The 13500-nt window shown below is 35.8% G+C and overlaps 1 protein-coding gene across 1 annotated transcript in view; it reads right to left on the minus strand.

Moving 5' to 3' along the window:
• The window catches only part of LOC102244917 (protein SSX1-like), a 50279-nt gene extending 40388 nt beyond the window's left edge, over positions 1-9891 (minus strand). The window contains 1 exon segment of the mRNA XM_005865305.1: positions 9808-9891. Coding sequence (XP_005865367.1) covers positions 9808-9891 — 84 coding nt within the window.
• Between the last annotated feature and the right edge of the window lie 3609 nt (positions 9892-13500).

A 13500-nucleotide genomic window follows, 5' to 3' on the forward strand; every position in this document is an offset into this window, starting at 1 on the left:
AACCTGTGACACGCGTGTCAGAGGTGACACGTGAACTCATTTTTTTGGTTGATTTTTCTTTGTTAAATGGCATTTAAATATATAAAATAAATATCAAAAATATAAGTCTTTGTTTTACTATGATTGCAAATATCAAAAAATTTCTATATGTGACACGGCACCAGAGTTAAGTTAGGGTTTTTCAAAATGCTGACACGCCAAGCTCAATAGGTTCACCATCACTGTAATAGACCCTGCCTCATTCCACATGATGATCATTACGGGATTAAATGAGATAATATATGCAAAGCACTGAGTACATTTCCTGACACATCAAATCCTAGATTATCAAAATTAGTTACTAACATTCAAAGTACTTCAGTATATCATTGCTTAAATGTATCGTTTCTCTAATCCCGTGTCTAAATTCATATTATAGTAATTTCCAGAGAAAGAATTCAATCCCGAGCTTTCACATTCTTTTCTCTCATTTTTACATTTTATAGTATGAAATATTTCAAAAAAACAAATATTAAAAATGATGAAAACTGGTGCAACTACTGTCAATATTCATTGAATGCTAATGTTCATTTGTTTTAAATATTTTATAAGAATTTTATATTTATTTATTTATTCCTATCACCATTTATTTCCCCTATATCCTCTTTAGATATAATTGTTTAAGCCTCCTTTATACCCTATGTCTACACAGATACTCCATCCCATTCCCACTCCGCAGCCTGTGTGAATTTTTCTCATTGATTTTTTTTTCAAATTATAAGAGAAAACTTATTTAGAAAGCTACAGAAGTAGTAGAAGCGAGCCAGCTGGGCTGCATAGGCTCAGGAAACAACACATTACAGAAGCAAATGAAGGGCCCTTGGAGCTTAGGAGAGAAAAAGGCAAAAGCAACCTGCCTGGAGGCAGGAGAGAGGGAAGGGGAATGAAGGGGAAGGGAAAGGCGTGGGCTTGCTCCTGAGAGGGAGAGCTCTCCCATTCATATTTTTACAAATTCACCACATGTGTACGTATTCAAAAGTAATGTAATAGTATTGTCTTTACATCTTTTTAAATTTTGTATATATGGGACCATACTGTCTGTATCATTCTGCAGATTGGTTTTTTTTTGCCTCCAGTATTGTAGTTTTTACATTTACTTATGGTAAATTATAAAGATACAGTTGGTTTAGTTTAACTTTTCTAGAACATAACCTGTGTGACTATCTCCATTCCCCTATCGATAACACTTAAGTTGTTTTCAATTTTCTCTATTTCAAAAATAGGTAGCAATGATCAGCTTTATTCATATATCCCTGTGCAAAATGCGTTTCTCAAAGAGCTTATATTGAGAAGTAGAATGGCTGGCTAATAGGATATGTACCTCTCCAACTCTATTAGTTTTCTATTGAGGCTGTAACATAGTACGACAAACTGAGAGGTTTAAAACAACACATATTTATTATCTTACAGTTCTGTAGATCATAAGTCTGACAGATCTCACTGAGCTAAAGTCGCAGGTCAGCAGGGCTGCAGGCCTCTCTGGAGGCTGTAGGGACAATCTGTTTCTTTGCCTTTTCTTGGTTTTAGAGGCTGCCCACATTTTCTGGCTCATGGCTCCCTTCTTCCATCTCTACACCCAGCAATGGTGAGTGAGTCTTTCTCAGTATCATCATCACTCTGACCTCTTCTTCCCCAGTCACATCTCCCTCTCACCACAGCTGGGAAAGGTTATCCCCATTTAAGGACCCATGTTATTTCATCAGGTCTGGCCAGATAATCCAGAATAACCTTCCTAACTTAAGGTCATCTGATCAGTAACCTTACCCATCTGCAACCTTAATTCCCCTTTGCATGAGCCTAACACATTCTCACATTAAGAGGGTTAAGACACTGCCATTTGGGGGTCATTATTCTACTTATTACATCAACTATATGCAACATTTCCTAATAGCTCTCTAAAATGTTTCTAGCAGTTATATTCCCACAAATAGTAGATGAGAGTTTTCTTTTCTCTACCACTGGTCAATACTGGGTGTTTTGGGTCACTCACATTTTTGCCAATATGATGTCTCTCATTGTTGATTTAATTTGTATTTTCTCAGTGAATAGCAAAATCAAGCTTGTGACATGCTTATTGATTATTTTGGCTTTCTCATTTGAAAAATGCTTTCACATCTATTATTTTTTTTATTAGCTGCATTGCTTTTTATTTTCATTAATTTTAGGAGTTATTTATATGTTATTTATTAAATCTTGGTAAGTTAATTGTATTCTCTCAGATGGTGCTTTATTTAAAAATGCATTTGCCTGATTTCTATATAAGATTAAAATTTTGATGCAACAAATTTATAATTTTTTTATAGTTTGTGTATTTTGTCTTATTTAAGAAATTGTTCCTAATTGGAGGTTAAAGATATTGCCCTATATTTCTTTTAAACTTTTACAATTTTTTTCTTAGAACATTTAAGTCTTTAATCCACCTTGGATTTTCAGTGTGCTGTAAGGCAGTGGTCCAATTTAATTTTATTTTCCATATGGATAAAAGTTGTTTATATTGCATATACTTAATTTTCAATCCTTTCCCCCCACTCCTTTCCTCCTTCTCAAAGCTATTATAACTTGTGGGTATCTTGATTGTTTTTTACTTTTTTTATTTTTAACTATATTTTTTATTGTTGATAGTATTGCAGATCTCTCCCATTTCTCCCCCATTAACCCCCCCCTTCTCCCAGCCCCTATTCACCCCCTCAGGTCTTCACCATCCTGTTGCTCATGTCCATGGGCTATGCATATAAGTATATAAGTTCTTTGGTTTATCTCTTCTTGTCCCCCCAACCCCACATCGAGGTATGTGAGTCTGTTCCCGGCCTCCCTGTTTTCTATTTAAGATATAATCTGCTGTCTTTAACCACTTATCTGCAGCTTGCACTACAACCCTACCTCTACAGGCCTGTAATGAACAATGATCTGCTTTACTTAATCTAGGTTTTGAGTACGTTGGTGTATTAGTTTTACTGCAATAATACATGAACCCTATTTTAATATTGTTTTCAACACAGAAATTTAATTTGCCACTTATGTTACCTGTTGACTGCCTGTCTGTTGCTCCTCTGTGTCTGCTTTGTCTTTTCATTTCTGAATCTAGGATAAAGCAGGCAAAGCTTTTCTCTGGGAAGTGCCATTCTGATGGCACAGGGAAAGGAGGAAGAGAGTGGGTAGAATTGTGCAGTGGCTCTCAAAGTCTCTGCTTGGATGTGACTAAGTCATATCCACTCCCTTTTGTCAAAGCAAATCGCATGGCTAGGCCCTATGTCCATGGGGCAGGAAAGTGTTCTTCTCCAATAGGAGACAGTGCCAGGCACCTCACAAAGAAGGAAGGATTCAGAATCCTCTTTCAGGACGGGGGAGAGGATACTTGGGAAAACATAATCTACCCAATTATATCTGATACAAAAATCACATATTTTTAAATTATGCACATTTTAGGCACTTTCATATTTGATACATTTTACATAAAAATAGTGAATTCATAGACTGTGCATCCCCGGTGAAGCACTCTCCCTGCACAGGGTGACAAGACAAACAGAAAGTGTGAACAAAGCTTTAAGGTGTGAAGATTACATTCAGAATATCCATTAGGTGACATGAAGTTTACAGACAAAGTAATGGATATTTTCTAGAAATAAAAAAATATATTTAGTGTACAGATTAAAGGGGCTCACAGAATGCCATCCAAAATAAATAAAGACAAAGTCAAGGAGGATTTTCACAAAAAAGGCAGAATTGGCTCAACCTGTTATTAATACAGTGCTAAAGACGTAACATGTTAGATTCACCCACTGATGATTCATTCTGAATTTATTTTCAAAGATTGTCCCAGTTTTCTCTATATTCCTCTTTAGAACTTGCTTTGCTCATCTCTACAGTTTTATTTCACTCACATTTTCTACCAGCCAGGAACTGTATTGGAAGTTATTCGCATTGAAATCCTACAGTCTAGCAGTCACTGGCACATAGTAAGTTCCCAATAACGAATCAATAAATAGATATAAAAAGTAGGCATATTGAACTTCTCATCATTTCCCTAAATGGCCATGGTCTTTCATTCCTGCCCATGCAGTTCTCACTGCTGGATTTCCTCTCTCACCATGCAAACAGTTAATAACAACCGCCCCCCAAAAAAAAAGCTTCATTGACCTTTATACATACTTTCATTATAGCACTTATCACTCCGGGTACGCTGTCTCTGTATTTCCATTTGCCCACTAGCATCTCTAAGAGTCTGTATATAGGAGGAACCTATAGAGTGTATGATTAATGCATGGACTGTGTCCATCACTATTTTAGTACTTTGCTCCATTTTTTTTTTTCTGCTGAGACTTATCCTGTCATTTAATGCAGGACTTTTCCAATGGTGATATCACACCAATTCAGAGAGTGGTAACCGAGAGGAATAGAAATAATTTTGCAAAAGTGCCACTTCAAAAGGCACTTTTGGCCTGAAATCAGAAACTCTGTCTTAAATGATGATAGTCTGAGTGGTTATTATAGTCTAAGTTTTCTCTATCAAGAAAGCAATCAAAACCTTTAATTAACTTAAAGGTGCTAGAAGGAAAATTAAGAGATGTTCATTCATTTTTAACTTTGATATGAAAGTAATTTATTATTAGAATTACTTTAAGCATAAACAACACAACTGATCACTTGGCTAATAATAAAGACTTTAGGAGTTGTGGTGAAACCTATATTCTTTAATTAGAATATATAAATTTAAATAATATTTTCTTATGGCGTTTCTGTAGGGCAACAATATTCAACCTTTTTCATCTCATGGCACACATAAGCTGATTATTAAAATTCTGCAGCACATCAAAAATATATTTTTTTTGCCAATCTGACAGTATCTAAACCCATTCCGATTTAGGAAAAATCTTATATGAATCTTTGTGGGAGGCTGAGTTCATGTAGGAGGTTTTCCCCCATGGTATTGAGTAAACTCAGCCATTCTCTTTCATTAAATGGTTTATCAGACCTTGACAATGTAAAGAATTGTGTGCTAGGATTACCCTAAAGATTTTGGCTTATACATTTCTATGACTTAGAAAAATCAATAAAGAAAATATTAAATCGCTATGACTTGCCATTATATTTAAGAGAATTAATTAGCAGTTAATTTTGGGTCTTTCTCTGCAAGATCTGAGAATGTTCTGAGATTTTGCCTACTGGCAAGTTAATACGTTAGCCTGCCAGTCTCATGGATGCTGGCGGAAGACACAAGACTTCTGGATCAGGGACAAAGGACACTGTGTTTCTCACAGCAACAGGACAGTTTATTGCTCACATAAATAGCAGCAACCAAAGTAGTAGCATTTTTTAAAATATATTTTTATTGATTTCAGAGAGGAAGGGAGAGGGAGAGAGAGATGGAAACATCAATGATGTGAGAGAATCATTGACTGTCTGCCTCCTGCAACTGGGGATAGAGCCTGCAACCCGGGCTTGTGCCTTGGGACCATGGCCTCTGATTCATAGGTCTCCACTGAGCCACAACTGGCCCGGCAATAGTAGCATGTTTGTAGCCTCTCAATTTCTACAGGGCTATGTGAAGCATGATAGATGACACATACACCAATGAGAGGTATGACAGTATATGGGCTTTGGCACTCTGAATTTTTTATGGGCAATAAGCATACCAGCTCTGTGCTCCAAAGGGTGGCACTATCCAATTCTGTCTTCTGAGATGGTTCACTATACAAGCAATCTTGAACAAAGGGCAGTCAATACCTTGCTCATAAAACTACAAAAATGTAATAAATCCATAGAAATTTTTTTTTGTCTCCTAACAGTCATAGACCATGAGTCAGTCTGTAGTAGGCAGTAAAATAGGCCTGAGCAGAGATAGGCCAGGTACAGAGGATCACCAGGTCAGAGAGTCTCAGGTGCCTAGCAACAAGCAAAACCACAAGCCCTTGCATGAGCATTCCCTTAAGCATTACCCCTGAGAGATGACATCTAGGCTTCAGCTTTGTTTCAGCTCCAGGCCCAGGGCTGACATCACAACCACCTGGCATTGACTAATGAACCTTTCCCAATCAGTGGAGACTATGACTATGGGGGCCACACCTGGAGAGCTGATGAATATTTTATTGAGATCCTCACCTGAGACCTCCAGTAACCCTTTTTCTGCAGCACACTGCAGACTTCCCTCTCTCTTTTGTCTCTCAAGTTTTCTCTCTCTCTCTCTCTCTCTCTCTCTCTCTCTCTCTCTCTCTCTCTCCCTTAAGTTCCAAAGGTCTCTTCTTTTGCCTCTGTAACTCCTTTCTTGAGCCCATTTCTTCTATGGCTCATTTTAACTCTGTGACTTTCTAAATAAACTTTCTCTTATAGTTTGATCTTGCCTCTGAATTCTTTCTTAGCCAGAACCCAAGTACCAATGTTGCTGAACCCAGGTCTAACACCTGGTGCTGTTTTGTCACCAACAATTCCATGTTATAAGATCATGCCTCAGAATATTACAGTCTTAGGACATAACAAAAGAGAAAACTTTAATCTGGAATGCTTTTTATGATTTTGTATTAATGCTATTCTTAAGTAGAAAACAGTTTTTTTATATTAAGAATATGAAATTTAAACTTCACTTACAAATCTATTATCAGGATGAAAAATTGTTTGTAGAGTCCTCTGAGTATAGTTTTATACCTATCAACAAAGATTATCACATATATACTTAACAGTTGTTCTACGGCTATGAAAGCTAAAGACAATGACAATGAAAGGGCAAATCTAACTTTACCTTTAAATACTAATCATTGGATAATTCATGCCTATGATTTAGTGTTTCTTATTTTTCAATATGAAAATGTTAACTGGTGTTTAATGCTAGGCTTATAATAAGCCAAATATACTCGTTAAAAGTAAATTTTTAAATGTTTCCTCCATGTTCATTGGACATCCTGTTTTACAATATACCCATTTATTTTAAATGCAAATATAAAATTATTTATTGAAAAAATTTCCCTTAATGATGTCCTTTTTATAGTATTAGCAACTAAGTGCTATTTTTTTTTAATTTCCATGAACGATACTGACAGTGGATTAGTACCAGATACACAAGTGCATCTGAAAACGCATAATCTGACCTTTATCTCTACTGTAATCAGCATGAGCTGTCACCCTTCATGGTGTAACTTAACAGCTGTTATAATAACTGACTGTAATCAATCATTTGCACTTGCCTGATTCAACCGAGATGAATTGCTTTGAGCCTTTATCTCAAAGACTGATTTAACTCTGGGAATTGGTGAGGAATTTTGTCTTACTCTATATGGCTTTTGAGGGAATCTGATAAAATTATAAATAAAACAAAATGGCAATGTATGTGCAAACTTAATTTAAATAAACATATCTTTAAAACTATGTTGTAAACCAAAATTAAATTTAATGAGTGGAGTATTAGAAATTTTAAATGACTGTCTTAGGCACCAAAGTTAAAAAATAAAATTTAATGTCATTTTACATGCTTGTTAGCTTCCAATACTAGTCTTATTAAACGCATAATAAAACGTAATAACAACAGAAAATATGTTTTCTAAGACCTAAAATTAAAGCATAAGTAGAGATATTGAATTTTAATATGCCACTTTATTTATCTTTGCTATTTGGGGAAAAATGTTTTAGAGAACTCTGAAAATCTGAGGTCATTATATCTATGCCCATTGTTTTTTTGGATTAGAAAACTAAAGTATAGAGGTAGTAAGAGACATTTCCAACATTGGTTGTGGTAGCAGACTAGAGTCCTGGGTCAGTAATTGGTCAGGGAGAAGAGATGTGGCAGAAGCCCATTCACATAGAGCTAGAAGGGAAGTTCTGCTCAAGGGAGAATATAAATATTATTGAACTCACCACTAGGTGGGGCTTTAAATGACTTATTTGTCCAAATATACACTATATTGATTTATTTATGACTAATGGTGTGTTTATTTTTAATTAAATTTATTGTTGTGACACTGGTTAATAATATTATATAGGATTGAAGTGCACAATTCTATAATACATCATCTGTTTATTGCATTGTGTGTCTACCACCCAAAGTCAAATCTTTTGTTACCACATATTTGACCTCCTTTACCCTTCACTCCTCTCCCAACCCATCCCCTCAGGTAACTATCATACTATTATCTGTGTCTATGAGTTTTTATTTGTCTTCCTTGTTTGTTCATTTGATACTTTCAGTTTTATATTCCACATATGAGTGAAATCATATGGTTCTTAACTTTTTCTTTCTGACCTATTTTGATTAGAATGACATTCTGAAGATCCAAGACATGGAAATAATCAAAGTATCTGCTGATAGATAATCTGATGTGGTACGTATATAAAATGGAATAGTACTCAGCCATAAGAAAAGATGAAATGCTGTGCTGTTGTTTATGACAACATGGATGGATCTATTGGTACCTTCATATACACTGTCCAGTTGATAACTGGAACGGTGAGCCGAGGTGTTTTTCCCAGGGTCGTGTCTCATGACACCAAAGAATGAGCTTCACTGACCAGAAGGTTCAAGCAAAAATGGGGAAAAAATTTTTATAAGCAGATTCAGACCCCCTGCAAGGGGAGGGGGACCCAATAGTGGGCTGCCTGCCTGTTAAAGCCTTGTAGTCCAACGGTATGTATTTGCCACAAGCCTGCTCTATCTCTACCTGTGTTGTCACCTGATTGATTCCCTCAATTGTTCTTGCCCAGCAACAGATCTGAACTTTCCCTGTTTCTATGTGTACTTTCTCTGTCCCTGTGCTGAACTTTCTCTGCTTCTATGCGCTCATACACCTTGTGACTGCAGGTCCACCCCTGTTTTCCATGCCTCCTGCTTTGAGTCCAGAAACATTCTATTATTTCTGCTTGGTTGGTTCTGGGATTAGGCTGCTCAAACTGCTGTATCTGCCCCTGCCTGTGCTCTACCTGCCTTTGTTTCCACTGGACCCCTGCCCTGTCTGCCTGTGTTCCAAGTTAACCCCCTCACAGTCAGAACCTAGTAATATCATTGAGGTGCCAGCAAGGTGACAACTTTGTAGTACGCCCATAGCAGTTTATTTCACCTCGATATTTTGGCAATGGTGTTTAAACTATTTGTCATCTTATGACTAAGTAGGCTTTTAAAAAGCTGAATAGAGAAATTCTTTTTAAAGTGTTGAATAGAAAAATTTTCACTGATATCTTTTTTCTTCCCCTCAGCAATTTTTCTTATACCAAGTAGATACATTTAAAATAATTTCTTTGACCTTAAAGCTTCTCAAAGTAGGGTAACAACTGATCAATACTTTCATGTCCCTGATGATATAATGATATTAGTGTTTTTTCAAGTGAAACAGAAATTATTTAGCTACTCTCTTCACCACAAGGCAAAGGGTCTCCTCATAGCACTGATGAAACAGTTCATTAATTATCTTTTCTTATAATCTAGACTCTTGACATCCTGTTTGACAGTTATTTACTTTCACCTACAAAGTACCATGTACACACAAATATGCTGTGTAAACTAAAAGCTGTACTTTGGCAAGCTACTGAGGAAAATATTTACTTAATTTTTTTCTTTTTAGATTTTTTTATTGTTGACAGTATTACAGATGTCCCCCATTTCCCCACTTCCTCACCCATCCCTCTCCCTCCCCTTAGGCCTTACAACACTATTGTCTGTGTCCATGAGCTATGCATATAAGTATACTAGAGGCCCAGTGCGTAAAATTGCACATGGTAGCCCACTGCTGCTCTCAGCCCCTCCCACCCGTCCACCGAGCTTGCAGCACCACCCACCCGCCTGTCACCCACCTTGCTGCGATTGGAGCTTGTGGGTTGCAGTAGAGGAACCGAGAGGTGCTCAATGCATCTCACGGTGAACTGTCGTTTAGTCATCCTGGTCATCATGGACACTGGCTTTTTATATACACATATATATATACTGCCTGCCAACCACCTTGCTGCGATTGGAGCCTGTGGGTTGCGGGGGAGGAACCGAGAGGTGCTCAATGCACCTCACGGTGAACTGTGGTTTGGTCATCCTGGTCATCATGGACACTGGCTTTTTACATATATATAGATAAGTTCATTTGATTTTGACACTTAACAATACCTGGTTTAGAATACATTTAATATTATTTTCTTCGATCTCTATCCCACTCTACTTTTTAAAATTACTAAATTTGACATCCCCTTTCATGAATAAATGTGCTTATTAAGTACATTTAATTTGAATTATGTAATATGTAGAATTGGAAAGAATCCTTCATCACTAAGAAGCAACATGGAATTTCTGCTGACTCTTTTTGTTGTTGTTTTAAGTATTTGTTTTGTTGCTTTTTAAAATTTCCAGCTTGATTGAGATATAATTGACATATAGTATTGTGTAAGTTTAAGGTTCACAACATGTGAATTTAATAAATACATATATTGAGAAATGCATATTTTACCACAATAAAGTTGGTTAACATATTCATCAGCTCACATAGTTATCATTTTGTCTGTGGGAGTGGTGATAACTTTTAAGATTTACTCTCTTACCAACTTTTAATTATACAATATAGTATTGTTAACTTCATTTGATTTTGACACTTAACAGTACCTGGTTTAGAATACATTTAATATTATTTTCTTTGATCTCTATCCCACTCTACTTTTTAAAATTACTAAATTTGACATCCCCTTTCATGAATAAATGTGCTTATTAAGTACATTTAATTTGAATTATGTAATATGTAGAATTGGAAAGAATCCTTCATCACTAAGAAGCAACATGGAATTTCTGCTGACTCTTTTTGTTGTTGTTTTAAGTATTTGTTTTGTTGCTTTTTAAAATTTCCAGCTTGATTGAGATATAATTGACATATAGTGTTGTGTAAGTTTAAGATTCACAACGTATGAATTTAATAAATACATATATTGAGAAATGCATATATTACCACAATAAAGTTGGTTAATATATTCATCACCTCACATAGTTATCATTTTGTCTGTAGGAGTGGTGATAACTTTTAAGATTTACTCCCTTACCAACTTTTAATTATACAATATAGTATTGTTAACTATAGTCATAATGCTGAACATTATATTCTCAGAATTTATTATAATAATATGAATAAATTCTGAGAATATTTGACCACCTTCACCCATCACCCTAGCTCCACCCCTGGCAGATACCAATCTTTTTTCTGTAGATTTCAATGGTAACATCTTCTGATCCTGGGCTTTTATTTGTGGGGAGATTCTTTATTATTAATTTAATCTCCTTACTCATTACTGGCATGTTTAGATTTTCTATTTTTATAATTCAGTCTTGGTTGGTGTATGTTTCTAGGAATGTATTCATTTTTTTCCGTTGTGCAATTTGTTGGCATAAATGTTTGTAGTCTCTTATGGTCCCTTTTATTTCTGTGATATCTATTTTAATGTCTCCTCTCTCATTTGTAATTTTATTTTTTTGAGTTATCTCACTTTTCTTGATTTGTCTAGCAAAAGATTTGTCAATTTTGTCTGCAAATCTTTTCTATTTGTTATCTATTCTCTATTTCATTATTTTATGCCCTATATTTTCCCCTTCTGCTAAGTTTGGCCTTATTTTGTTTTTCTTTTTCTAGTTCCTTGAAGTGTAAAGTTAAATTTTTCATTTGAGATTTTTCTGTAATTTTGATGTATGCATTTATATCTTTAAGCTTTTATTTTAGAATTGCTCTTGCTGTATTCCACAAGTATTGGTGTATTGTGCTTCTATTTTCATTTTTCTCAAGATAGTCTTTGATTTCTTGTTGATTCCTCCTTGACCCAGAGCTTGTTCAGGAGTGTGTTGTTTAATTTCTGAGAATGTATGATTTTTTCAGTTTTTTTTCCTATTATTCATGCTCAGCTTCATACCGTTGTGGTTGCAAAAAATACTTGATATAGTTTCTATTTTCTTGGATTTGTTGTAACTTGTTCTGTGCCCTAACATATATCTACCCAAGAAAATGTTTTGTGTGTGCTTCAGAAAAAATGTGTATTCTGCTGTTGGTGGGTGCAATGTTCTATATATGTCTTCATATATTCTGTAGACTAGGTCAGTTTGATGTATATTGTTGACCTAGCCATTGTTGAGAATGTGGTATTGAAGCCTCATGTATTATATTGCTGTTTATTTCTCTTTTTAGCTCTGTTGGTATTTGCTTTATATATTTAGATGCTTTGATGTTAGGTGTATAAATATAATTGTTTTAGCTTCTTGATGAATTAATCATTACAAAATGATCTTTTTTGTCTCATGATAATTTTATGTTAAATTTTATTTTTCTGATATAAGTTTAGTGACCCCTGCTTTCTTTTGGTTACCATTAGCTTATGATGTTTTTCAATCCATTCACACTCATCCTATGTGTGTTCTTAAAGCTAAAGTAAGTCTCTTATTGAAAGCATATCATTGGATCAAATTCTCTTGATTGGAAAATTTAATCCATTTACATTTAAACTAATCATTGATAGTTAAGGACTTATGATTGCCACTTGTTTTCTGATTGTTTTGTAGATAGTTTGATCCTTGCTTCCTCTCTTGCTGCCTTCCTTTGTGATTTGATTACATTTTTGCCTTGGATGCTTTAACTCCTTTATCATATCTTGTGTATCTACTGCACAAGATGAGGTTTACATAAAATCCTATATAATAAAACCCTAATATGCAAATTGACCTACCAGTGGAATGACCGGTTGCTATGAAGCACACTGACCACCAGGGGGCAGAAGCTCAACTCAGGAACAGGGCTCATGGCTGGTGAGCACAGCGGTGGTGGCGTGAACCACTCCTACCTCCGCAAAGTGCTAAGGAACAGTAAGCCCAGTGGTAAGGAGCAGCAAGAAGTGGGCAGTAAGGAGCGAGGGGTCTCAGACTGCCAGAGGGTGCAGGCTGGGCTGAAGGACCACCCTTCTCCCAGTGTATGAATTTCATGCACCCATAGTCATAACATTCTCTCTCAAGCTGATAAGTTAACTTTTACACATTCATATGTTTCCGTGATGTTCACTAACACATTTTTCATTCTACCTTGAAGTGCCTCTGCAGAGTGCTAAGGAGCAGTGAGCCCAGTGGTAAGGAGCAGCAAGAAGGTGGACAGTAAGGAGCGAGGGGTCTCGGACTGCCAGAGGGTGCAGGCTGGGCTGAAGGACCCCCCCTCCCCCAGTGCATGAATTTCGTGCACCCATAGTCATAACATTCTCTCTCAAGCTGTAAGTTAACTTTTACACATTCATATGTTTCCATGATGTTCACTAACACATTTTTCATTCTACCTTGAAGTTCACCCACTTGCATTTCTTATAAGATACATCTAGTTGTGAAGAACTTCCTCTATTTTTTACTGGTATTTGTCTTGGAAAGTCATTCTTTCCTTCATATCTTAAAGACAACTTTGGTATCTTTCTCTCTTTCTTTCCTTCTTTCTTTCTTTCTTTCTTTCTTTCTTTCTTTCTTTCTTTCTTTCTTTCTTTCTTTCTTTCTTCCTTCCT

Source organism: Myotis brandtii, unplaced genomic scaffold, assembly GCF_000412655.1.
Source record: "Myotis brandtii unplaced genomic scaffold, ASM41265v1 scaffold204, whole genome shotgun sequence".
Lineage (NCBI taxonomy): Eukaryota > Metazoa > Chordata > Mammalia > Chiroptera > Vespertilionidae > Myotis > Myotis brandtii.